The 27,631-nt window shown below is 41.3% G+C and overlaps 1 protein-coding gene across 23 annotated transcripts in view; it reads right to left on the bottom strand.

Annotated features, from left to right (window-relative positions):
- ZDHHC20 (zinc finger DHHC-type palmitoyltransferase 20) overlaps positions 1 to 27,631 on the bottom strand; it is a 99,013-nt gene that overhangs the window by 33,000 nt on the left and 38,382 nt on the right. For 20 of the 23 annotated variants that reach the window (XM_036297465.1, XM_036297449.1, XM_036297461.1 and 17 more), the window contains 6 exons: positions 24,943 to 25,063; positions 19,070 to 19,139; positions 17,064 to 17,096; positions 15,921 to 16,041; positions 5,990 to 6,025; positions 4,490 to 4,622 (listed from right to left, as the gene is read on the bottom strand). In XM_036297465.1, the coding sequence (XP_036153358.1) occupies positions 4,490 to 4,622; positions 5,990 to 6,025; positions 15,921 to 16,041; positions 17,064 to 17,096; positions 19,070 to 19,139; positions 24,943 to 25,063 (514 nt within the window). The remainder of the gene's footprint in view (positions 1 to 4,489; positions 4,623 to 5,989; positions 6,026 to 15,920; positions 16,042 to 17,063; positions 17,097 to 19,069; positions 19,140 to 24,942; positions 25,064 to 27,631) is intronic. The other 3 variants (XM_036297450.1, XM_036297448.1, XM_036297471.1) reach the window with 1 other exon arrangement.

Raw genomic sequence — 27,631 nt, 5'->3', positions numbered from 1 at the left:
GTGTAATATCATGTCGCCTGCAAATAGGGAGTTTTACTTCCTCTTTTCCAATTTGGATGCCTTTTATTTCTTCTTCTTGTCTAATTGCAATGGCTAATACTTCCAGTACTATGTTGAACAGGAGTGGTGAGAGGGGGCATCCCTGTCTTGTTCCTGTCCTTAGGGGAAATGGTGTTAGTTTTTGTCCATTGAGTATGATGTTGGCTGTGGGCCTGTCATATATGGCTTTTATTATGTTGAGGTATGATCCTTCTACTCCCACCATGCTGAGCGTTTTTATCAAATATGGCTGTTGTGGACATGGACAACGGGGGGATGGGAGCATGACTTTGTGTGTGTGGGGGAGGTTGGGGGTTAATGGGGGGGATGAGGACACATTTGTAATACCTTAACTAATAAAAAAAAATGGCTGTTGGATTTTGTCAAATGCTTTTTCTGCATCAATTGATATGACCATGTGGTTTTTTTCTTTCAATTTGTTTATGTGATGTATCACGTTTATTGATTTGCGGATATTGTACCATCCTTGCATCCCTGGGATAAATCCTACTTGGTCATGGTGTATGATCTTTCAGATGTACTGCTGGATCTGATTTGCTAAGATTTTGTTGAGGATTTTGGCATCTATGTTCATGAGGGATATTGGCCTGTAATTCTCTTTCATTGTGTTGTCTTTACCTGGTTTTGGTATTAGAGTGATGCTGGCTTCATAGAATGAGCTTGGAAGTGTTCCTTCCTCTTGAATTTTTTGTAGTAGTCTGAGGAGGATAGGTTTTAGTTCTTCCTTGAATGTTTGGTAAAACTCCCCTGTGAAGCCGTCTGGTCCTGGGCTTTTGTTTGCTGGAAGCTTTTTGATAACTGCTTCAATTTCTTCCATAGTTATTGGCCTATTGAGATTTTTAGATTCTTCCTGATTGAGTTTTGGAATGTTGTATTTTTCTAGGAATTTGTCCATTTCCTCCCGGTTGTCTAGTTTGTTGGAGTAGAGCTGTCCATAGTATTTTTTTAACAATCATTTTTATTCCTGTGAGGTCTGTTGTTATTTCGCCTCTATCGTTTCTGATTTTGTTTATTTGGGTCCTCTCTCTTTGCTTCTTGGTGAGCCTGGCTAGAGGTTTGTCAATCTTGTTTATCCTTTCAAAGAACCAGCTTTTGGTTTCATTGATTTTCTGTATTGTTTTTTTTTTGGTCTCTATGTCATTTATTTCTGCTCTAATCTTTATTATCTCCTTCCATCTGCTCACTCTGGGGTTTTCTTGTTGTTCTCTTTCTAATTCTTTGAGTTGTAGAGTTAGATGATTTACTACCAGTTTTTCTTGTTTTTTTGAGATAGGCCTGTAGAACTATAAACTTCCCTCTCAGGACTGCTTTCATTGCATCCCATAGGTTTTGGATTGTTGTGTTTTCATTGTCATTATTTTCCAGGACGTTTTTAATTTCTTCTTCATCTCATTGGTAACCCAATCAATATTTAATAACATGCTATTCAGCTTCCAAGTGTTTGAGTATTTGGGGTTATTTTTATTGTAGTTTATTTCTAATATGATGCTATCGTGGTCTGAGATGATGCTTGGTATGATTTCAATCTTCTTGAATTGGGGGAGATTTTGTTTGTGACCCAATATGTGGCCTATTTTTGAATGTGTCTTATTAGCACTTGAGTAGAATGTATATTCCGTGGCTTTGGGGTGAAGCGTTCTGAAGATGTCAATTAAGTCCATCTGATCTAGTGAGTCATTCAGAATTGCTATTTCTTTGCTGAGTGTTTGTCTAGAGGATTTATCCAGTGATGTCAATGGTTTATTAAATTCCCCTACTATGATTGTATTGTTGTCGATCTCTCCTTTGATATCTTCTAGGAGTTTTTTTTTATGAATTTGGGTGCTCCTGCATTGGGTGCATATATGTTTACCAGGGTTATATCTTCTTGTTGTATTGATCCCTTTAGTATTATGAAGTGGCCTTCCTTATCTCTTGTTATGGCCTTCACTTTGAGGTCTATTTTGTCCGATATAAGTATTGCTACCCCAGCTTTCCTTTCCTTTCCATTTGCCTGAAAGATATTTTTCCATCCCTACACTTTCAGTCTGTGTGAGTCCCTTCTAATGAGGTGGGTCTCTTGTAGACAGCAAATGTATGGGTCATGTTTTTTTTAATCCATTCAGCCACTCGATGTCTTTTGGTTGGAGCATTTAGTCCGTTTACGTTTAAAGTTATTATTGAAAGGTATTTGTTTGTAGCCATTTCTCTTTTTGTCTGTGGCTCTTTTCTTTCTGAGCTTTTTGTTTCTTCTTTCTACACCAGTCCCTTTAGCATTTCTTGCATTGCTGGCATGGTGGTGATAAACTTCCTTAGCCTTTTTTTGTTTGTGAAGCTTCTTATTTCCCCTTCAATTTTGAATGATAGCCTTGCTGGATAGAGTATTCTTGGATTCAGTCCTTTGCTTTGCATCACTTTGTAAATGTCCGTCCATTCTTTTCTGGCCTGATGTGTTTCTGTTGAGAAATCTTTTGATAATCTAACGGGAGATCCCTTGAATGTAACTTTCCGTCTCTCTCTTGCAGCCTGTAAGATTCTCTCTTTGTTCTGAACATTTGCCATGGTAATTATGATGTGTCTTGGTGTGGGTCTTTTCGGGTTCACCTTGTTTGGGACTCTCTGTGCTTGTGTGACTTTTTTCTTCCCCACCTCAGGGAAGTTTTCTGATATTATTTCTTCGAATAGGTTTTCTAATCCTTATTCCTCTTTCTGTTGTTCTGGCACCCCTATAATTCGAATGTTGTTTCGTTTCATGTTGTCCCAAAGCTCCCTTAGGCTCTCCTCCTGTCTTTTAATTTTTTTCTCCATGTGCTGTACATTTTGGGTGTGTTTTGCTTCCTTGTCTTCTAATTCACTAATTCGGTCCTCCGCTTCTCCTAGTCTACTGTTGATACTTTCAATGGTGTTTTTTATTGCAGCTATATCACTCTTCATTTCTTCTTGGGTCTTACTTAAGTTGTTAAGTTTTTCATCTGTTTCTTCTTTCTTCTTGCATAAGTAGTTGATTTTTTTCATCTGTTTCTTCTTGCTTCCTGTATATGTTGTTGATTTTTTCCTTCATCTGGTTTATGCACTCTAGGACCCTTATTCTGAATTCTTTTTCTTTTTTTTTTTTAAATATATTTTATTGATTTTTTACAGAGAGGAAGGGAGAGAGATAGAGAGTCAGAAACATCGATAAGAGAGAAACATCGACCAGCTGCCTCCTGCACATCCCCCATCGGGGATGTGCCCGCAACCCAGGTACATGCCCTTGACCGGAATCGAACCTGGGACCTTTCAGTCCGCAGGCCGACGCTCTATCCACTGAGCCAAACCGGTTTCAGTCTGAATTCTTTTTCTATCATGCTGCATGCCTCAGTTTCACTTAGGTGCTTTTCTGGTGAGTCCTCCTTTTGTTTTCTTTGGGGGTTTCTGTGTCTACCCATGCTTGATCTCACTGACATATCTAGACGTTGAGTCATTCACTGGCTGCTCCCTGGGTGGCAGTGGCTCCTTGGGCTGTGGTTGCTCCTTGGGCGGTTGCGGTAGCAGCTGCTCCTCAGTTGGCAGCAGCTCCTCTGGTGGGTGCTGTTCACAGCTTTGCTGGCTCTTGTGGCTTGTGGGGGGAGGCTTTCACGTACAGCTGCTGATCCTCAGAGGGTGTGGTGATCAGGAGGCTGCTGTTGCTTGGATCTGCTGCGTTGATTTAAGGGCACATAATACAACACAACAAGGTACAACGTACCAGGCCAAATATACCACTGCTTTTTTAAAAAATATATTTTATTGAGTTTTTTACAGAGAGGAAGGCAGAGGGATAGAGAGTTAGAAACATTGATGAGAGAGAAACATCATTCAGCTGCCTCCTGCACATTCTCTACTGGGTATGTGCCCAACACCAAGGTACATGCCCTTGACTGGAATCAAACCTGGGACCCTTGAGTCCGCAGGCCGACGCTCTATCCCAGTGATGGCGAACCTATGACACACGTTTCAGAGGTGACATGTGAACTCATTTTTTTGGTTGATTTTTCTTTGTTAAATGGCAAATTCCCCAACACCATTTATTAAAGAGACTATCTTGACTCCGTTGTATAATCGTGCCTCCTTTGTCAAATATTAATTGAGTGTAATGGCTTGAGTCAATTTCTGGGGTCTCTGTTCTGTTCCGTTGAAGTATATGCCTATCCTTGTGCCAGTACCAGGCTGTTTTGATTACAGTGTCGTGGTAGTATAACATGATATCTGGTATTGTGATTCATCGAACTTTGTTTTTCTTTCTCAAGACTGCTGTGGCTATCTAACTTCTTCACCCTTTACATTTACATACACCCATTGTTCCTGTCCAGTCACGGTGAATTTTCACATATAATTATTTTACACTTCTTTATCATCTATTGTCCTCTAGATTTCATATTCACTTATGGTCATTTCCCTAAATCATTATGATTTATTTTGACCTACTTACCTATTGTTGTTCTATTTTTTCCAACTAGCCAGCAGTGATAGCTGAAAAGTGATAGGACGCTGATGAAGAACATTGTAGACACAAAGAAAAGAAAAAGTACGTGGAATTTGGCACGTGTATCTGTGAGTTCATTCTGAGAAAAGAGAAAAGATGTGTTAATTTTGAAGATAGTCAACTTCTAGCATGTACTCTTATGTGGTTTTACTAAAAATGGTTAAACCAATAAAAATTTGCCAGGTATGAAGAGTAACAAAATAAATTAGATATGTCCAAAAATAATATTTTGAAAGCAGAAAATTGGTATTATCAAAGGAGCTTACTTACATAAAATCAGCGCTATCTAAAAAATTGATTTTAAACATTATAAAAATTGCAATACTTTCAGTAATAAAAAAAAAGATGGATTCTTTAATCAACATTTTTATTTTGTACTTTCTGCATAAGTGAAAGAAAACCTTTCCCCCAACATCTAGGAAGTAGGACGGTTTTCACATCATTGCTAAATTATCTGCTAATGTTAATCATATATAATGCTTACCAGAAATTAATTGTGATATATTTATTTTTGTACTTTTCTAATCTTTATTCTTGGAATTCCAATACGAATATGCCCATCCTCTCAGCTGTTTCCATTCTTATCTTTTTAAGCCTTGCTCCATTCCTACAGAGCCTTTTTTGGTAATTAGCAATTTTGGTAAATGAATTTAAATTTAACACAAATTATGAGTGAAAGAAAACAGTTTGTTGGTTACCCATTCTTATGGCTATGTTCATTTTAACAGAAGCAAAGTCTTAACTCAGAAGAAATTAGTATCTATTGATAGGATAAGGAGGAATCTGTAATCATGAAAGCTACTACAACACAAGGTGGTGCTACTTGACTTAAACACTGTTTACAGGCTAAAAGAAAGGTCTTTAATATTACATAACTCTATTGTTCATCTTCTCTTCTCCTCAATAGTAACCACAAAACCTTGTATTTTTATTAATTTTAGAGAAAGGAAGGGAGAGAGAGAAAGAGAATGAAACATTGATCAATTGCCTCTTGCACATGCTCCAACCAGAGATAGAACCTGCAACCTGGATATGTGCTCTGACCGAGAATCGAACCTGCCACCTTTTGGTGTACAGGGCGACAATCCAACCAACTGAGCCACACTGGCTAGGGCAACCACAATACCTTTTAAACATCTAGTGGCTCTGGCTGGGTAGCTCAGTTGGTTAGAGCATCCATCTCAATATGCCAAGGTTGTGGGTTTGATCCCTGGTCAGGGCACGTACAAGAAGCAACCAATGAATACCTAAATAAGTGGAACAACAAATCGATGTCTCTTTCCCCTTCCTCTCTTTAAAATCAATAAATAAAAATTTAAAAAAAAAATCAAGTGATTCTCCTATCTCCCTTCTTGTGAAGCAAATAAATATTATATATTTATGTATATATTCACTCTAAACATCATAAAGGAGATGACAAAATGTCATGGCAGTAATGTGTTTTACCTTTGGACAACTCTGTGTAGACTTCCTGTGGCAAAGCTTGTACAAATAGAGACAATGTATTAAGAAACCAATTTTTAAACATTTTTCTGAACACTACCGTTATATTTTTGTTTTGAAGGAACACTAAGATGTTGCTCTCTAAAAATTATTGACAACATTTTCTCAAAAAACACAAAACAAGCAAGAACATTTAGCTCTTCAAGCACATTTCAGGTACACTTTAAATACATACTTTTCCATTGTGTTTAAAACAGATTTGTATTTAAGATATAATAAAATTTAAAAATTTTAGCAAATAGTCCAGCCGGTGTGACTCAGCGGTTCAGTGTTGACCTATGAACCAGGAGGTCACAGTTTGAGGTTTGGGGCTCGATCCCAGTGTGTGGCATGCAGAGGCAGCTGATCAATGGTTCTCTCTTTCCCTCTCACTTCCTCTCTCTGAAATCAAGTAGCTTTTAAAAAAACTTCTAATTAGCAGTTTCTAGATCCTTTCTGTTTTAGTGTCAGCACAGCAATCAGTGATCCTTCACATCACAGCTGTTCCCATTTCACCGAGTAGAAGCCATGGTCCTTACTACACTTTCTAAGGCTCTTTATTTTGGGAGCCCATATCAGGGACTTCCCACTAGTCTCACTCTTGCTCACCCCCTCAGCCACACTAGATTACTTTCTCCTGCTCAAACTTGGCTGGAACACTCCTAATTTCAGATCTTTTCCTCTGTTTGAAATTCTGTACTCTCAGATATCCCCAAACTCTCTTTAAGTCTTTGCTCAAATATTATTTCTTACTTAGGTCTATCCTGATCACTTTTCTTTTCCTTAGTTGAGATATAACCGACACAACATTTTATTAGTGTCAGGTGCACAGCATAATGATTTGATATTTGTATGTACTGTGAAATATCACCACAGTAAGTCTAGTTAACATCCATCACCTCACATGGTTATAATTTTTTTGTGATGAGAACTTTTAAGATATACTGTTATCAACTTTCAAATATCCTTATTAACTGTAGTCACCATAGTGAACATTACATCTCCAGGGTCTATTTTATTTTTACTATGTCCACACACTTCACCCATTCCCCACCCCCTACTTCTGTCAACCACCAATCTCTAGATCTATTAGCTGGTGGGGTTTACATATAAGTGAGATCATAATTACTTATCTTTGACTAATTACATTTACAAAAATGCCTTCAAGTACCATCCATGTTGTCCCAAGTGGCAGAATTTCCTTCTTTTTTATGGCTGAATAATATCCCACCGTATAAAGATATATCTTCTTCTTTATCCATTCATCTGTCAATGGACACTTAGGTTGTTTCCATGTCTTCATTAATGTAATTAATGCTGCTATGAACATGGAGTTACAGATATCTCTCTGAAATAATTACTTTTGTTTCTTTTGACTATATTTCCAGAAGTGGAATTGTTTGATCATATGGTAGTTTCCTTTTTTAATGAATTCATTGAGGTCACATTGGTTAATAAAATTAAATAGGTTTCAAGTGCACAGTTCTACAACATATCATCTGTATATTGTATTGTGTGTTTACCACCCTAAGTCAAGTTTCCTTCCATCACCATTACCCACCCTTTACCCTCTTCTACCTCCTCCACCCCCTTTCATCTGCCAATCAAATTTTAGGACTGTTTATTTCTGTGGAAAAATGCCATTGAAATTTTGATAGGAATTGAACTGAATCTGTAAATTTTTGGTAGTCTGAACCTTAAAAAAAAAAATCTCTATTGTTGAAAGTATTACGTATGTCCCCCTTTTCACCCAGCGACAACTTCTAGGTAGTCTGAACCTTTTAACAATATTAATTCTTCCTATCCATGCACACAGACTATTTTAACATTTATTTGTGTCGTCTTCAAATGTTATCATCAGGAGAACCAAGATGGCGGCATAGGTTAACGCCAGAGTTTGCTGCTTTGAACAACTACTTCAAAAGTGAAACCAAAAAACGGAAGGGACATCACCCAGAACCACAGGAACGCTGGCTGAGTGGAAGTCCTACAACTAGGAGGAAAGAGAAACGCATATGGACACTCAGAGGAGGCGCAGTGCTGAAGTCAAATTCTGAGGTGCAGAGTACGCGGAGCGGGCTGGCGGTGGAGGGCGCGGTTGGCGTTTTCAATCGGGAGAGAGTCACAGAATCTGAGCTCCAGATCCGGGCGAGTCTTTAGGGGCCCAGACTCAAAAGGGAGAAGCGGGACTGTCTGGCTTCGGTCAGAGCGAGTGCAGCTTTCTCTCTGAGCTTTGCAGCGGGTGCTGGGACCCAGAGAGGCAGAGCCCCTGGGGACAGGACTGAGAGCCGCCATAACTGCTCTCTCCAGCCCACCCTGTTGATCCTGTGCGACCCGCCCAGCCCAAGCCCTGCACACAGGCATTTGCCGGATAGCCTCAGGCAAAGGCTAGATTAGCACCTCCCTAGAGAACAGAGGTTCTCTCACTGCTGACACAGCTGATTCTCATAGCCACTTGGCCTGGAGGTCAAACCCTCCCTGGAATTAGCTACAACAATCAAGATTTAACTATAAGACTTCGAACAAAGACCACTAGGGGGTGCACCAAGGAAGCATAACAAAATGCGGAGACAAAGAAACAGGACAAAATTGTCAATGGAAGATATAGAGTTCAGAACCACACTTTTAAGGTCTCTCAAGAACTGTTTAGAAGCCGCCGATAAACTTAATGAGATCTACAAGAAAACTAATGAGACCCTCGATCTTATATTGGGGAACCAACTAGAAATTAAGCATACACGGACTGAAATAACGAATATTATACAGACTCCCAACAGCAGACCAGAGGAGCACAAGAATCAAGTCAATGATTTGAAATGCGAGGAAGCAAAAAACACCCAACCGGAAAAGCAAAATGAAAAAAGAATCCAAAAATGCGAGGATAGTGTAAGGAGCCTCTGGGACAACATCAAGCGTACCAACATCAGAATTATAGGGGTGCCAGAAGATGAGAGAGAGCAAGATATTGAAAACCTATTTGAAGAAATAATGACAGAAAACTTCCCCCACCTGGTGAAAGAAATGGACTTACAGGTCCAAGAAGCGCGGAGAACCCCAAACAAAAGGAATCCAAAGAGGACCACACCAAGACACATCATAATTAAAATGCCAAGAGCAAAAGATAAAGAGAGAATCTTAAAAACAGCAAGAGAAAGAAACTCAGTTACCTACAAGGGAATACCCATACGACTGTCAGCGGATTTCTCAACAGAAACTTTGCAGGCCAGAAGGGAGTGGCAAGAAATATTCAAAGTGATGAATACCAAGAACCTACAACCAAGATTACTTTATCCAGCAAAGCTATCATTCAGAATTGAAGGTCAGATAAAGAGCTTCACAGATAAGGAAAAGCTAAAGGAGTTCATCACCACCAAACCAGGATTATATGAAATGCTGAAAGGTATCCTTTAAGAAGAGGAAGAGGAAGAAAAAGGTAAAGATACAAATTATGAACAACAAATATGCATCTATCAACAAGTGAATCTAAGAATCAAGTGAATAAATAATCTGATGAACAGAATGAACTGTTGATTATAATAGAATCAGGGACATAGAAAGGGAATGGACTGACTATTCCTGGGGGGGAAAGGGGTGTGGGAGATGCGGGAAGAGACTGGACAAAAATCGTGCACCTATAGATGAGGACAGTGGGTGGGGAGTGAGGGCGGAGGGTGGGGCGGGAACTGGGAGAAGGGGATTTATGGGGGGAAAAAAAGAGGAACAAATGTAATAATCTGAACAATAAAGATTTAATTAAAAAAAAATGTTATCATCAATGTCTGTTTTCAGTATAACAGGTCTTTCACCTCCTTAAATTTATTCCTAGGTATTTTATTCTTTGTGGTATGATTGTAAATGGGATTGTTTACTCTTTCTGATTATTAGTGTAGCAAAATGCAACTGATTTTTCTGTACTGATTTTTATATCGTACAATTTTACTGAATTTATTAATTCTAATTTTTTGATGGACTCTTTAGGGTTTTCTATAAATAATGTCATCTACAAATAGACAGTTTTACTTCTTCCTCTCCAATATCAAAGTCTTGATTTCTTTTTTTTAAAGTAGTTTAGTAACTTTCAAAAAAGTGTCTTTATTTCAGAGAGGAAAGGAGAGGGAGAGAGTAGAAACATCAATGGGTGGCTGCCTCCCACTCGAACCTCACTGGGGATTGAGCCCACAACCCGGGCATGTGCCCTGACAGAGAATGGAACTATGACCTCCCAGGTCATAGGTCAATGTTGAACCACCTAGCCACACTGCCTGGGCAATGTCTTTATCTTGCCCAATAGCTCTGGGTAGGACTTCCAATATTATGTTGAATAAACAAGTGAGCATCCTTGTCTTGTTCATTATTTTAGAGGAACAGCACTCATTTTTTCAAAGTTGATGTTAGCTGTGCACTTATAAACTAGAGGCCCGGTGCACAAAAATTTGTGCACTCGGGGGGGAGGGAGGGCTCCCTCAGCCCGGCCTGTGCCCTCTTGCAGTCTGGGACCCCTCGGGAGATAACGACCTGCTGGCTTAAGCCTGCTCCCGGGTGGCAGAGGGCAGGCCCAATCCCTAGGTGCAGCCCCTGGTCGGGCTCAGAGCAGGGCCGATTGGGGAGTTGGGGCGCCACCTCCTGTCATGCACAGAGCAGGGCGGATTGGGAGGTTGTGATGCCACCCTCAGGGTAGGGCCGATTGGGGTGTTGGGGCACTGCCCCCTATCACACTCAAGGCAGGGTCAATGGGGAGGTTGCGGCGCCACCCCCTGTCATGCACAGAGCAGGGCCAATCAGGGGGTTGGGGAGCTCCCCGTCACTCACAGAGCAAGGCGGATCAGCGGGTTGGGGCGCCACTCTCACACTCAGGGCAGGGCCGATGGGGAGGTTATGGCTCTACCCCATCACACACAGAGCAGGGCCCGTGGAGGGGGTGTTGGGGCGCCGCCCTCTATCACCCACAGAGCAGGGCCGGTCAGGGGGTTGGGGTGCTGCCACTCTCACACTCAGGGCAGGGTCGATGGGGAGGTTATGGCTCTACCCCGTCACACACAGAGCAGGGCCCGTGGGAGGGGGTTGGGGCTCCGCACCCTGTCACACACAGAGCCGCAGGGCGATCAGGGTGTTGGGGAGCTCCCCCCTATCAGGCACAGAGCGGGGCTGATCAGGGGGTTGGGGCGCCTTCCCCTGTCACGAACAGAGGAGGGCGGATAGGGAGGTTGTGGCCCCGCCCCCTGTCACACACAGAGCCGCAGGGCGATCAGGGGGTTTGGGCGCTGCTCCCTGTCACACTGATCCCGGTGCTGGGAGGCCTCGCGGCTCTGCTGATCCCGGTGCTGGAAGGCCTCACTGCTCCGCTGATCCCAGTGCTGGGAGGCATATTACTCTTCTACTATATAGGATAGAGTAATATAGGCATATTACTCTTCTACTATATAGGATAGAGGCCTGGTGCACGGGTGTGGGCCGGCTGGTTTGCCCTGAAGGGTGTCCTGGATCAGGGTGGGGGTCCCCACCTGGGTGCCTGGCCAGTCTGAGTGAGGGGATGATGGCTGTTTGCAGCTGGTCACACACCCTTCAGGGTGGGGGTCCCCACTGGGGTGCCTGGCCAGTCTGGGTGAGGGGCTGAGGGCTGTTTTCAGGCTGGCGGGTGACTGAAGCTCCCAACTGCTCCTTTTTTTCTTTTTTTTTTATTCTGGGCCAGCTTTAGCTCTGGCTCCAGCTCTTAGGCCTCTGCTGCTGAAAGCAGGTATCTGGTTTGTTTGGGTTCTATAATCAACACTATATCAACTCCCGCTCTGCGATCCCCGCGGACTGAAAGGTTTCTGGGGTTTTGTTTAGCTTCTATATTTGTAACAATGTTTCAAACTGCAAGCTCAGAGGCTGGCAAGGCAGGCGGGGAACGTTGGTTTCCTCCGTCACTGAAGCAAGCAAGCCTCATGTTAGCTTCAAACTGCCTGGCTGCCAGCTGCCATCTTGGCTGGCAGTTAATTTGCATATCTCGCTGATTAGCCAATGGGAAAGGTAGCGGATGTACGCTAATTACCATGTTTCTCTTTTATTAGATAGGATATAGCCTTTATTATAGTGTGGTATGTTCCTTCTATACCCACTTTGTTGAGTTTTGTATACAGCGTTGAATTTTAACAAATGTCTTTTTCTGAATCTATTAAGATGAACATGATTTTTATCCTTCATTGTGTTAATGTGGTATATCACACTGATGAATTTGTAGATGGTGAAACATCCCTGGAATAAATCTCACTTGATCATGGTGTATGATTCTTTTAAAGCATTACTGAATTTGCTAATATTCCGTGGAAAGATTTTTGTATCTATATTCACCAAGGATTTTAGCATGTAATTTTTTCTTGTAGTGACCTTGTCTGGTTTATGTGTCAGAGTAGTGCTGGCCTCATAAAGTGAGTTTGGAACTATTCCCTCTTCTTCCATTTACTGGAAAAGTTTAATGCAGGAGTTAGTTCTTTAAATATTTGGTGAAATTTATCAGTGAAGCCATCTAGTCCTGAACTTTTCTTTGGGGGGGCAGGGAGGCTTTCGACGACCGATTCAATCTCCTTATTAGTAATTAGTCTGTGCAGATTTTCTATTTCATCATAATTCAGTGTTGGAAGGTTGTATGGTTCTAAGAACTTATCCATTTCTTCTAGGTTGTCTAATACTTGGCATATAATTGTTCATAATAGTTTCTTATAATCCTCTGTATTTCTGTGGTATCAGTTGTAATGTCTCCTCTTTCATTTTTTAATTTTATTTGAGTCCTGTCTTATTCTTGGTGAGTCTAGGTAACGGTTTGTTTATTTCTGTTTCTCTTTACAAAAACCAGCTCTGGTTTTCACTAATCTTTTCTATTTTCTTTTTTAAGTCTATTTCATTGATTTCTGATCTATTTTTTTAAATTTGTAGATGTTAGTTGAACTTTTTGTTTATTGTTGAAAGTATTATATATGTCCCTTTTCCTCCCACAGACCCCTTCCATCCCGCCCCCGCCCCCTGCCTGCACCACCCTATTGTCTATGACAATGGGTTATGCATATATGTATACAAGTTCTTTCGTTGATCACCTCCCACCCATCCACACTCACCCTCACCTGCCTTCCCTCTGAGATTACCCACTGTGTTCCATATCTCTGGAACCACTCCATTCATGAGTTTGTTAATTAGATTCCACATGAGTGAGATCATGTGATACTTATCTTTTTCTGACTGGCTTACTTCATTTAGTGTAACACTCTCAAGGTCCCTCCATGCTGTCTCAAAGGGTAAGATATCCTTATTTATACTGCTGCATAGTATTCCATGGTATAAATGTACCACGGCTTCTTTATCCACTCATCTACTGATGCGCACTTGGGCTGTTTCCAGATCTTAGCTATTGTAAATTGTGCTGCTATAACTATAGGGATGCATACATTCTTTCTAATTGGTGTTTCTGGTTTCTTAGGATATATTCCTAGAAGTGGAATCACTGGGTCAAATGGCAGTTCCATATTTAATTTTTTGAGGAAACTCCATACTGTTTTTCATAATGGCCGCACCAGTTTGCATTCCCACCAGCTGTACTAGGGTTCTCTTTTCTCCACATCCTCATCAGTGTTTGTCATTTGTTGATGGTAGCTGTTCTGACAGGTGTGAGGTAATACCTCATTGATCCTGGGGACGTGTCTGTGTAGCATCCACTTACTCCACCACCATTTTTAATCTCCCTGGTAGCTGAATTCTGAATGAACCCTGATCTGATTTTTGTTATTTCCTTCTTCCTGCTGACTTTGGCTTCATTTGTTCTTTGTTTCCTAGTTCTTAAGTTTTGAAGTTGCATTGAGATCTTTCTTAATTCTTAACGTAGGTGCTTATCACTATGAACTTCCCTCTATGAATTGCTTTTGCTGCATTCTGTAAGTTTTGGTGTGTTTTACTTCCATTTTCATTTGTCCCAAGATATTTTTTAATATCTCCTTTGATCCACTGGTTGTTCAGTACCATTTAATGTACACTTATGTGTGAATTTCCCAGTTGTCTTCTTGTAAATGACTTCTAGTTTTATACCATTGTGGTTGGAAAAGATGCTTTGTATGATTTCAATCTTCTTAAATTTATTAAGACTCGTTTTTCTGACTAAAAAAAATCTCTTGTTTAGATCTTTGAGAATGTTCAATGTGTGCTTAAGAAGAATGTGTATTCTGTGGTTTTTTGATGGAGTGTTCACTGCATGTGTGTTGAGTACATATGGACTAATGTGTCATTTGAGGTAGATGTTTCTTTTTTTTTTAAACACATTTTTTATTTTTATTTATTTTTAATATATTTTTATTGATTTGAGAGAGGGAGAGGGAGGGAGGGAGAGAGAGAGAGAGGGAGAAAGAGAGAGACAGAGAGAGAGGGAGAAAGAGAGAGAGAGAGAGAGAGAGAGAGAGAGAGAGAGAGAGAGAGAGAGGACACTTTAATACCCCACTTTAATCAGTGGATAGATCATCCAAACAAAAAGTCAATAAAGAAACATCTACCTCACCCTAGCTGGTTTGGCTCAGTGGATAGAGCGTCAGCCTGCGGACTGAAGGGTCCCGGGTTTGATTCCAGTCAAGGACACATGCCTGGGTTGCAGGCTCCATCCCCAGTAGGGGGCATGCAGAAGGCAGCCAATCAATGATTCTCATCATTGATGTCTCTCTCTCTCTCTCTCTCTCTCTCTCTCTCTAACCACTGAGTAGCACAGGCCAGGGCCAAAAGTACTTTTCAACCACAACAACCCCCCTTCAAAATCAAAGAATTAAATGTGAAAACACAAACAAAAATTCCAGAAGAAATTTATAGCAAACAAACTAAAGCTAGGAATCAGAAATACAAAGTACTGTTTTTAAATTTAAAAAACCCTTAAAATTGGAAATCATTAAAAAAGTACTGCTTTAGGCCTGACTGGTTTGGCTCAGTGGATAGAGCATCGGCCTGAAGACTGAAGGGTCCCAGGTTCGATTCCGGTCAAGGGCATGTACCTTGGTTGCGGGCACATCCCCAGTGGGGGCTGTGCAGGAGGCAGCTGATTGATGTTTCTCTCTCATCGATATTTCTAGCTCTCTGTCCCTCTCCCTTCCTCTCTGTAAAAAATCAATAAAATATATATATTTTTAAAAAGTACTGCTTTAAAATATAAAACTTTTGATTTGATAAAAAATAAAGCAGGGTTATCCTATATAATAAAAGCCTAATATGCAAATCGACCAAATGGCAGAATGACCGGTGGAACGACCAGTTGCTATGATGCGCACTGACCACCAGGGGGCAGACACTCAATGCAGAAGCTACCACGAGTTTGCAGGCCCCAGGCTAGCCAAGGTGGGTGCCAGCGGGGGTCCCCTGATCACCCCACTGGTCAGCCCACAGATGGGCCCTAATCGCTGGCCAGGCCTAGGGACCCTACCCATGCACAAATTTCGTGCATCGGGCCTCTAGTAAGATATAAAAGGAAAATGTGGAAAAAACATTTGCAACTCATGATAGAAAAAGGATTAATGTCTATACAGATATGACAGAGATTATTGATTATATAGATTGAGAATATCAGTTTTATTACTATAAAACTTCAGTAAGTCTCATCAACTCAAATAAAAGCAATTACTTCCCTAAAATTGTTATGTCCCCTATTAAGAGTGTGGCTGAAAACAGTTTAGGTCACTAAAAAGAAGCTCACTACATCCTGTTTAATATTCATTTACTTAAAGTAAACATGTATATATGTAGGAAAATATTACCCTGTTTGCTCTCTGATCCATTATAAATTCTAACTACTAAAATTAAAATAAAGTATATCTACTTGTAATAAAGAATAAATTATTTATGAATAGAGCATTTTAAAAAGTCTTAAACATGTTTTAGGATAAAAAAAAAGACTTACCGTCCAAAATTTTATAAAGTACTGTAAAACTGTTGTAGCCACGAACAGGCAATATAATAGGGAATACAATAAAAACAGCAGGAAGAATTTGTAATTAGAAAATCCCACACAGTTATTCACCCTAGAAGAATAAATAAGGGCACACTGTAAAAATAAGACAAATCATAAACTCACAGAAACAAAAACCAGAATGTTTGCCAGGGGCTGAGGGAGGGGAAATGAGAAGCTGTTTAATGGGTACAGAGTTTCAGTTTTGCAAGATCAAAAAGTTCTGAAGACTGGTTGCACAATATGAACATACTTCACAATACTAAACTGAACTTAGAAATGGTTACAATGGTAAAATGTATGTTTTGTTTTTTTCTAATCATAATAATAAGCAAGACATTTCAAAAAAACTTAATCATTATTATTAGGAAATGGGTCATTTGGAAAGTAGGGAGCAATGTCTTAATTGTGAACGTGTTTTTAATAAATTCCATAAGGAACTGGGAAATTTAATATTAATTCTTAATATATAATTATTTGGATTACCGATATCAGAATATATTTTTAAAGGAAAATATTTAGTATAAACATGTATATAAATAGATCAATCTTATCCTATACAGTAAAGAGGTAATAAGCAAACTGACCGTCATACCCTCGCACAAGATGGCCACCCCCATGTGGTCACAAGATTGCCACCACAACATGGCTGGCAAGGGAGGGCAGTTGTGGGCGATCAGGCCATCAGGAGAGGGTAGTTAGGGGCAACTGGGCTGGCAGGGGAGGGCAGTTGGGGGTGACCGGGTTGGCAGGGGAGTGGTTAGGGGTCAATCAGGCTGGCAGGCAGAAGCAGTTAGGGGCAATAAGGCAGGCAGGCAGGCGAGCGGTTGGGAGCCAGCAGTCCCGGATTTTGAGAGGGATGTCTAACTGCTGGTTTAGGCCTGAGGGATTGGGCCTAAACCGGCAGTTGGACATCCCCTGAGGGGTCCAGATTGGAGAGGGTGCAGGCTGGGCTGAGGGACACCCCCACCCCAGTGTACGAATTTCGTGCACCAGGCCTCTAGTTGTATATAAGTAATTAAGTTGATCTTGAAAATTTTCTCTCCTTCCCACCTCTCCACCCTTATATGTGACTTCCTCTGTGTTTATACATACCAAGGACAATGATGATCCATCTTAAGAATACATCTAAAAAACAAACAGAATTCTCATTGTTGATAATTTTTTCCCTTACATTTTTCTCTTTACAAATACATCTTAGAAAAACCAACCAAGTAAGCATTAGATTAGAGAAATTTTCTGATAGTTCCCCCAATACTTTCATAGGTAAAAGGTAATAGTTTTCTGCCTTGGACCACATTAAGAGACAGACATTTTAACACACAGATATGATGCACTTGGTACATTAGCTAGTCCAGCTCACAAATCAGCTAAGGGAAATGAAATGAAATACAGACAATCCCTATTTTAAATCTGTGCAAGTTATAAAAAGAAAACTTTAGAAGCAACTATGTTAAAATATTAATACTGATGGGCTTATATGTGATTATTTTTCCACATCCTATATAATAAAAGCCTAATATGCAAATCAACCGAACGGTGGAATGACCAGATGCTATGATGTGCACTGACCACCAGGGGGCAGACGCTCAACGCAGGAGCTGCCCCCAGCCTGCAGGACCGACGGTGGTGGCAGGGGGCAGGGCTGGCGAGTGGGCAGCACCAGGCCAGCCAAGGCGGGTGCCAGCAGGGGCTCCCCCCAATTGCCCCACCGGTCACCCCACAGATTAGTCCTGATTGCCAGCCAGGCCTAGGGACCCTAGCCGTGCATGAATTTCATGCACCAGGCCTCTAGTATTTTATAAAATTCTATCCATGGATAAGCATTTAATTATTTTTATAATTAAAAAAAAAATCCCAAAATTTGCCTCCCTGCCAGTATATGTAATCTATCTATATATATAAAAGCCAAAGCAACCATTCGATCGGTAGCTATAATGCACACTGGCCACCAGGGGGCAGATGCTCCGACTGATAGGCTAGCTTGCTGCTGAGGTCCAGCCAATCGGGACTGGGCAAAATGGGCCGGACATGCCCTGGAGCCTTCCCACGGCCCTCCCCGGCCCCGATCATGCACCAGGCCTTTTGTATATTTATAAAGTCAGACCACAGATCATCTCCATTAACATAATAAATGATAAAGTTAAACCCAGAAGGTTAAATAACTTGTCTAACTCAAGTTCAAGAATTAACTGGGATTCCCAAACTGGGGATCTTTCCTTCCAACACATTATCTTCTAACAAGTGTACAGGAATAAAATCTTTTAAGTTTTTTCTGGGAACAACGTTACAGATTAAAATTAAAGAAATATTTTTTTGCGTGTGGCTTGTTAGGTTTTAATATCAACATTTATAATAAAAATCAAAAAATTAACATTTTAATCCAGGAAATAGTTATTCTTAAGGGGGTAATTTCTTACTTGTTCATCAATATTATATTAAGCATAAACATAAAAAATATATTTAAAGAAAACTCCATCAAGTCCTGGCTGGGTGGCTCAGTTGGTGGAAACATCATCCCATACACCAAAAGTTTATGGGTTCGGTTTCTGGTCAGGACACATACCTAGGTTGTGGGTTTGATCCACAGTTGGGGATCGTATGGGAGGCAACCAATCAATGTTTCTCTCTCTCTCTCTCTCTTCCTCTCTTCCTCTCTCTAATAACATATATCCTCAGGTGAGGATTAAAAAAAAAGAAAATTCCATCAACCAGTACAGGAACTATTATTAAAGATTACGCCAAAGTATATTCTAGCTTATGGAAATATTAATGTTAGCCCACATATACAGTGGGGCCTTGACTTACGAGTGTCCCGACTAACGAGTTTTTTGAGATACCAGCTGTCTCTCGGCAGATTATTTGCATTGAGTTGACAGAGTAATTTGAGTTAACGAGGTCCTTAACGAGCTCCTTTACGAGCTCGGTCTCGGAATGAATTAAACTCGTAAGTCAAGGCCCCACTGTATTAGCAAATGATGGGAGAGGATGAAGTGTTTTTGCTAAGTATAAAGCATATAAAATGCCCCTTCCCCTTCTGTTCTCCTGTCACCAATTTCCAATGCTGGGGCTAAAGGAAAGCAAATGAAGGTAACACTTACATGTCACATGCTGAGCAGTGATGCGCCCGATCAGGTTTAATCAACTGACATCTTTCACAATATCTGATGGCTACATTTAAGAATTAAAAGGTGTTGAAGGTTATACAACTTTACTTAATTTGACTATAAAATTTGCTTTCATTTCTTCTATAAATAACTCTGGGGAAATGGACAACTAATAACTCTGCCATCAGTTTTGATACTAGTTCGCCCAATGACTAGCTGATGACCTTGGGCCAGTAACTTACATTCTAAGAGCCTCCGTTTCCTCTTCTGTAAATGTAAATAATATCAATTATAATGAACTAGTTTTCAGATAAAAATAAAACCTCTGAACATAGCAGATTCTCAATAAAGCAATTATCACTATAATAAAAATATTATTTTTAATAAAATATAAAGTAAAATTCTATGATGAGAAAAATTAGTGAAGGAGAGAAAACCAGGGAGATTAAAAAGTGCACACAGCCCTAACCGGTTTGGCTCAGTGGATAGAGCGTTGGCCTGTGAACTGAAAGGTCCCAGGTTCGATTCCGGTCAAGGGCATGTACCTTGGTTGCGGGCATATCCCCACTAGGAGGTGTGCAGGAGGCAGCTTATCGATGCTTCTCTCTTCGATGTTTCTAACTCTCTATCCCTCTCCCTTCCTCTCTGTAAAAAAATCAATAAAATATATTTTTTAAAAAGTGCACACAAATAAATACATAAATGAATAAATAAAGTACAAATAGCCATGAAAGAGAACACCAAGAAATAGTCACTCCACAGACATCTCTTGATGCCTGTTTATTGAGACACTGTGTTAGAGACCATGGGAGAACTCTTGGCTGCCAGGGGCTTAAAGTCAGTAAAGTGAGAAGGACATCGATAACTAAAAGGCTTTGACTTATAGTCTACAAGGTAAAAATTAGAGATGTTCTGAGAAGACCCACTAAATCACTTCTTGTTAAAGTGAAAAAAGCTGCAGAGAGGTGGACAGTGAATTAAAACTTTAGCCAAACCGGTCTGGCTCAGTGGATAGAGCGTCAGCCTGCGGACTGAAAGGTCCCAGGTTCGATTCCTGTCAAGGGCATGTACTTTGGTTGCGGGCACATCCCCAGTGGGAGGTGTGCAGGAGGCAGCTGGTTGATGTTTCTCTCTCATTGATGTTTCTAACTCTCTAATCCTCTCCCTTTCTCTCTGTAAAAAATCAATAAAAATATATTAAAAACAAAAACAAAAACTTTAAACTGGATTTAAAGGGAGAAAAATAATCATTCCAGGCAGCACAACAACCAAAAGAAAAAAAAAAAAAGGTGGGGAAGGACAACTCCACCTCTGTGTTAGCAGAGTTAACACAGGGAAACAGTGTGGAACAAAGCTAGAGATAACTGCTGGTTGGATTGAGATTGGAGGGGAGAAGGTTTGGAAAGACACATTTTGTTTCCTGAATAGATAATAATATATCCACATAGCGCGAAAAAGCACACACAAAAGAATTCAGTGAGAAGACCCCACTCTGATGCCCAGCACCCTAACTCCCCTCTGTGAAGGCACCTCCATACTTTCAATGATCTCTGGTCTATGAAAAGTCGACTTTCTGTAACATTTTTCTGTAACTTTGTTCTTTAAAGATCTATAGGTATTGCTTCTGTAGCAAGAAAAAGAAAAAGCCCCAGAGTTTGGGATTCTAAGCAGTAGAAATACAGTATAAAATAGTTCCCCAGAGCAAGACCTGCCAGCAGTCAGAAAATAAGGCACATATCCCAGGCCTGGCCACTTGAGACTCTGGGTATTTCTCACTGTGCCTCACATCTCTAAAATGGGGACAAGTGCAGCACCCATCTCAGAATTGTTCTGAGGATTAAACAATCACCAATAAAGTGCTTGGCCTGATACTGATGTATTATTCAATAGATGAAGCTACTATTCAGATTAGAGGGCAGCCATTTTATGTAATGAAAAGCAGAAAAGCTTTTTTAAGAGTAAAGATTTTAGCCCTGGCTGGTATGGCTCAGGTGGCTGGGCATTGTGCAGTGCACCAAAAGCCTTCCAGTTCAATTGCTGATCAGGGCACATACACGGCCTGTGGGCTTAATCCTCAGCAGGGACGATGATCCATTCTCGAACCGATGTTTCTCTCTCCCTCTCCCTTCTTCTCTAAAAACCAATAAAAATATTTTTTTAAAAAAACAGTCAAGCCTTAACTGGTTTGGCTAAGTGGATAGAGCATCGGCCTGCGGACTCAAGGGTCCCAGGTTCAATTCTGGTCAAAGGCATGTACCTTGGTTGCAGGCACATCCCCAGTAGGGGGTGTGCAGGAGGCAGCTCATCGATGTTTCTCACTATCTATACCTCTCCCTTCCTCTCTGTAAAAAAATCAATAAAATGTATTTTTTTAAAAAAGAGTCAAGATTTCACATCATGGCTCTTAACTCTTTGGAGCACATGTACTGCTCAGATGATCTTGTTATGAATAGGCTACTTGAAATTTTGTGTAAAACCTCAGGGCTTCCTAAATTCTTTGAAATCTTGGACTTTGGGTTAAACACATCTAATCTGCAGAGAAGTATTGTTAACTACTAAGAATTATTATTAACCAGACCTTTCATAATTAAATATAAGAAAAGATTGCCCTGGCTGATGTGGCTCAGTTGGTTGGGCAATGTCCATGCACCATAAGGATATACCATAAGGTTCTATCCCTGGTAAGCGCACATGCTGGGGTTTAGGGCTTGATCCCTGGTAGGGGATGTAAGGGAGTCAGCTGATCGATGTTTCTCTCTCTCTCCCTTTTCCTTTCTATCTCTCTCTAAAAAGCAATAAAAATATTTTTTAACAAAGGATTATTTTAAATAAGCTATCATATATTGCAAATTCATTATGTACAAAGATCTATACTAAGTGCATATCTCATCTATGTTTCTCATTTAATACTTCGACTAACCCAGAGATGTAGATATTATCCTCATTTTAAAATGAGGAAACTAGGGCTTAGAAAGTTTAACTCTCATTGTACTACTAGTAATGGGAAAGTGGGGTCTGATTTGAAATCCATGTTTTCATTCCATATGGTAATATACTAAATTATGTAAGAAGGACAGCATTAAATGCATCAAAAAAACGAAAAACTTGGTCAAATATCCCCTCCAAAAATCTTGTGCAAACTTTATACTTTCTGAACTCACAATCCTATCTAATAAAAGAGAAACATGGTAATTAGCCATACCTCGGATACCCTTCCCATTGGCTAATCAGGGCAATATGCAAATTAATTGCCAGCCAAGATGGCAGCCGGCAGCCAGGCAGCTTGAAGCGAACATAAAGCTTGCTTGCTCCAGTGACGGAGGACTCCAACGTTCCCCGCCTGCCACTGCCGGCCTCTGAGCTTGCAGTTTGAAACATTGTTACAAATATAGAAGCTAAACAAAACCCCAGAAACCTGCTTTCAGCCAGCCGGGATCTCAGAGCTGGAGTTGAAACAGTGTTTCAATTATAGAACCCAAACAAACCAGATACCTGCTTTCAGCAGCCGAGGCCTAAGAGCTGGAGCCAAGCCTCAGAGCTAAAGCTGGCCCAGAATAAAAAAAAAAAAAAAAAAAAAAAAAAAGGAGCGGTTGGGAGCTTCAGTCACCCGCCAGCCTGAAAACAGCCCTCAGCCCCTCACCCAGACTGGCCAGGCACCCCAGTGAGGACCCCCACCCTGAAGGGTGTGTGACCAGCTGCAAACAGCCATCATCCCCTCATCCAGGCTGGCCAGGCACCCAAGTGGGGACCCCCACCCTGATCCAGGACACCCTTCAGGGCAAACCAGCCGGCCCACACCCGTGCACCAGGCCTCTATTCTATATAGTAAAAGGGTAAAATGCCTCCCAGCACCGGGATCAGCGGAGCAGTGAGGCCTCCCGGCACTGGGATCAGCGTGACAGGGGGCAGCGCCCAAACCCCCTGATCGCCCTGTGGCTCTGTGTGTGACAGGGGGCGGGGCCACAACCTCCCTATCCGACCTGCTCTGTTCGTGACAGGGGAAGGCACCCCAAACCCCTGATCAGCCCTGCTCTGTGCCTGATAGGGGGAAGCTCCCCAACCCCCTGATCGCCCTGCGGCTCTGTGTGTGACAGGGTGTGGCGCCCCAACACCACCCCCAACGGGCCCTGCTCTGTGTGTGGTGGGGTAGAGCCATAACCTCCCCATCAGCCCTGCCCTGAGTGTGACAGTGGGGATGCCCCAATCCCCTGACCGGCCCTGCTCTGTGGGTGATAGAGGGCGGCGCCCCAACACCCCCCCCCCCCACGGGCCCTGTTCTGTGTGTGACGGGGTAGAGCCATAACCTCCCCATCAGCCCTGCCCTGAGTGTGACAGGTGTGGCGCCCCAACCCCGTGATCCGCCCTGCTCTGTGTTTGACGGGGCGGTGCCCCAACTCCCCTATCGGCCCTACTCTGTGAGTGACAGGGGGGAGCTCCTCAACCCCGATTGGCCCTGCTCTGTGCGTGACGGGGGGAGCTCCCCAACCCCCTGATCGACCCTGCTCTGTGCGTGGCAGGGTACGGAGCCCCAACCCCCCTGATGAGCCCTGCTTGTGAGTGACAGGAGGCAGCGCCCTAACCCCCTGATTGGCCCTGCTCTGTGCGTGACAGGGGGTGGCGCCGCAACCTCCCCATCGACCCTGCCTTGAGTGTGATAGGGGGCGGTGCCCCAACCCCCTAATCGGCCCTACCCTGAGCGTGACTGAGGGTGGCATCGCAACCTCCCGATCCACCCTGCTCTGTGCATGACAGGGGTGGTGCCCCAACTCCCCAATCGGCCCTGCTCTGAGCCCGACCAGGGGCTGCACCTAGGGATTGGGCCTGCCCTCTGCCACCCGGGAGCAGGCCTAAGCCAGCAGGTCGTTATCTCCCGAGGGGTCCCAGACTGCGAGAGGGCACAGGCCAGGCTGAGGGAGCCCCCGTCCCCCCCGAGTGCACAAATTTAGTGTACCAGGCCTCTAGTGTGTATATAACTATACACAGGAAAAGTCTTTTGTTTCCCACTGGGTGGAGAAGCACTGGTGGGTCCTGAAGCCAGAGCACTTTTCTTTAAACCCATTTTTTTTACATATATCTGTCTGACCTTGAAAAAGATACTTAAGCCCATTGTGTCTCAGTTTCCTAATCTGTAGACAACAGTATCACCGTCACAGGATTGTTGTGAAGTTTAAATGAGTTTATAGGTGCAAAGCACTCATAACAGAGTAATTGTTAGCTACTAGTATTATCTGGTATTTAATGAATTCTTGAGTTACATGATACATAATTTAAAACAGGTTACTATATTTAAATAATCAGTTTGGCCACTCATAGTTTCACCCCTATCATAAGGTTCTGTCCCTGAGAAAAGGAAGCTGCTACTGCAGTCACATATCTCTCAATGGAGGCAGTGGGACAGTGGAAATACCAACAGCTTTGGCACCACACAAACCTGAGTTCAAATTCTGGCTCTGAATATTAGCTTCTACTTCTCTCCTCTCTAATTTAGCATGTTCTTGATTTTTTATAATTACTCAGAGATGACACATAATATTCAAATTCAAACCAGAATTTCCAAATGATAGTTTACTAAGAATCATAACTCAAACTTTTAGCCATAAAGGTGAAGTTGGGAAAAAAAGAACATGTAGAGAAAAAGAGACTCATATTAAAGGAAATCTTTTAAAAAATCTGTATCAATATATATACATATCTATATCTAAAATATCACAGAAGACAGAACATTAGAAAAATCTTATTCTTGCCTATGTTATTTTAGGAATTGAAATATCCATTTAATAGTCAAATCATGCAAATAAATCTTGGCAGGTATGACCATATTTTTAAAAATGCTTTGAGTAGAAAAGCTTAAAATTTGTTTTTCTTACTCCTTGAGCCTGATGTGGTGTAGATAGGTAAGTCCTTCGCTGTTCTTCTCAAAATTTCTTGTTGTCGTTCTTGGCTGAATTCTTTTTCATAATGTTCCCTTTCAGAATTGGACAAGTAGAACTATAAAAGTAGAAATAACTATTAATACTTTTTAATCCCAAAATTATTAACTATCGTGCTCAGAAAAAACAAAGTTTTATCCAGAACAGAAAAAAAAACACACACGCAAAAATTTTCTTCTATGAAGGCAAAATTTGTCTTCAAATTTCTTTAAGAAGCTAAATCAATTATATTTTAACTATACTACATACTGTCTTTCCTTGTCCCTTTGGTTTTTTTTTTTTAATCTTTATTGTTGAAAGTATTACATCTGTCCCCTTTTTCCTCCTATTGACCCCTTATAGCCCGCACTCACCCCTTACCTCCACCACCCTATTGTCTGTGTCCATGGGTTATGCATATATGCATACAAGTTCTTTGGTTGATCTCTTCCCACCCCCCACCCGACCCCCACCTTCCCTCTGAGATTTGACAATCTGTTCCATGCTTCTATGTCTCTGGATCTATTTTGTTCAACAGTTTATTTTGTTCATTAGATTCCACATGAGTGAGATCATGTGATACTTCTCTTTGTCTGACTGGCTTATTTCCCTTAGCATAATACTCTCCAGGTCCCTCCATGATATCTCAAAGGGTAAGAGCTGCATAGTATTCCATGATAAAACTACATACTTTTGATAGATTAAAAAATATTTGCTGTACTTAATGAAGGCAAAGAAGATCCAACTAAATATTTCTGCATCTTTGTTTCTTTACAGAGAAAATTTAATTCCTCCAGCAAAAAGGTAATGAAATAGGTAGCAGTAAAAATTTTAGTGTTTGTCAAGAGATTTTTAATTTTTGGAAAAATGTCTGAACTACACATAGTCTCTTTTTCTCAAGCAAGGACTCCTTTATGTAGTGATTTCTAGTTTTCATTTCCTAAATGTTTATTCCCATGGTGTATTCTGCCTGTAGTTCATCTCTTAAATAGCATTTTCCCTAAAAAGGACTTTAGTTGCTCTCTGATATCATCCCAGAAGACTTATTTCACTTAGCATGATTTTAAGGAACACCAGTTTTATGCTTCTATTCCATGTAACCAGGAACTTTACATTTCTATCCGTCTTTACTTCACAAAAGTCTTTTAAAACTCAAAATGACATGAGATTTGCTCTTAATCATGTTTTATATTTTAACAATACTCTTACTCAATTTTTACTTATGCACATGGTTTGGCTCGAAAGGCCTAAGGAATCATGACTGGAATTTTAACCTTTTATATTTACACTAGAGGCCCAGTACACGAATTCATGCATGGGTGGGGTCCCTAGGCCTGGCCGGTGATCAGGGCCAATTGGAGCCATCTCACCCAAGTTCCGATTGAGGCCTGCTGGCCAGGAGAAAAAACCTTGGGAGGTTGGCAGTGGGAACGCACTGACCGCCAGGGGGCAGCTCCTGAATTGAGAAACTGCCCCATGGTGGTGTGCATCATAGCGACTGGTTGGCCAGTCGTTCAGACGAAATGGTCACTTAGGCGTTTATTTTATTTTTATTTTTGGATATTTTATTTTATTAATTGTTATATTGCTTAAAGTATTACAAAGAGTATTATATATGTCTCCTTTTTTTTCTCCCCAAGGCCCTCCCCTAGCCTCCCATGCCCCCCAGTGTCATGTGTATATTGGCTATGCTCGTATGCATGCATACAAGTCCTTCGGTTGATCTCTTACCCCAACCCCACCCCACAACCCTCCCCAGCCTTCTCGTTGTAGTTTGACGGTCTGTTCGATGTTGCTCTGCCTCTGTATTTATTTTTGCTCATCAGTTTATAACGGTCTTAATTATCCATAACTGAGTGAGATCATGTGGTATTATTCTTTCATTGACTGGCTTATTTCACTTAGCATAATGCTCTCCAGTTCCATCCATGCTATTGCAAATGGTAAGAATTCCTTCTTTTTTTACAGCAGCATAGTATTCCATCGTGCAAATGTACCACAGTTTCCTAATCCATTCATCTGCTAATGGGCACTTAGGCTGTTTCCAAATCTTAGCTAAGGTGAATTGGGCTGCTATGAACATAGGGGTGCATATATCCTTTCTGATTGGTGTTTCTGATTTGTTGGGATATATTCCTAGAAGTGGGATCACTGGGTCAAATGGGAGTTCCATTTTTAACTTTTTGAGGAAACTCCATACTGTCTTCCATAGCGGCTGCACCAGTCTGCATTCCCACCAGCAGTGCATGAATGTTCCTTTTTCTCGACATCCTCTCCAACACTTGTCGTTTGTTGATTTGTTGATGATAGCCATTATGACAGCTGTGAGATGGTACGTCATTGTTCTTCTGATTTGCATCTCTCGGATGATTAGTGACTTTGAGCATGTTTTCATGTCTCTTGGCTTTCTGAATGTCCTCTTCTGAAAAGTGTCTATTTAGGTCCGTTGCCCATTTTTGATTGAGATGTTTATCTTCCTTTTGTTAAGTTGTATGAGTTCCCTATAAATGTTGGAGATTAAACCTTTATCGGTGATAACATTGGCAAATATGTTCTCGCATGCAGTGGGCTTTCCTGTTGCTTTGTTGATGGTTTATTTTTCTGTATAGAAGCTTTTTATTTTGATGTAGTCGCATTTGTTTATTTT

The sequence above is a fragment of the Myotis myotis genome, unplaced genomic scaffold (assembly GCF_014108235.1).
Source record: "Myotis myotis isolate mMyoMyo1 unplaced genomic scaffold, mMyoMyo1.p scaffold_m19_p_3, whole genome shotgun sequence".
NCBI classification, from domain to species: Eukaryota; Metazoa; Chordata; class Mammalia; order Chiroptera; family Vespertilionidae; genus Myotis; species Myotis myotis.
Note: the sequence above shows the minus strand (reverse complement) of the source record. Positions and strands in the feature narration are given on the sequence as shown.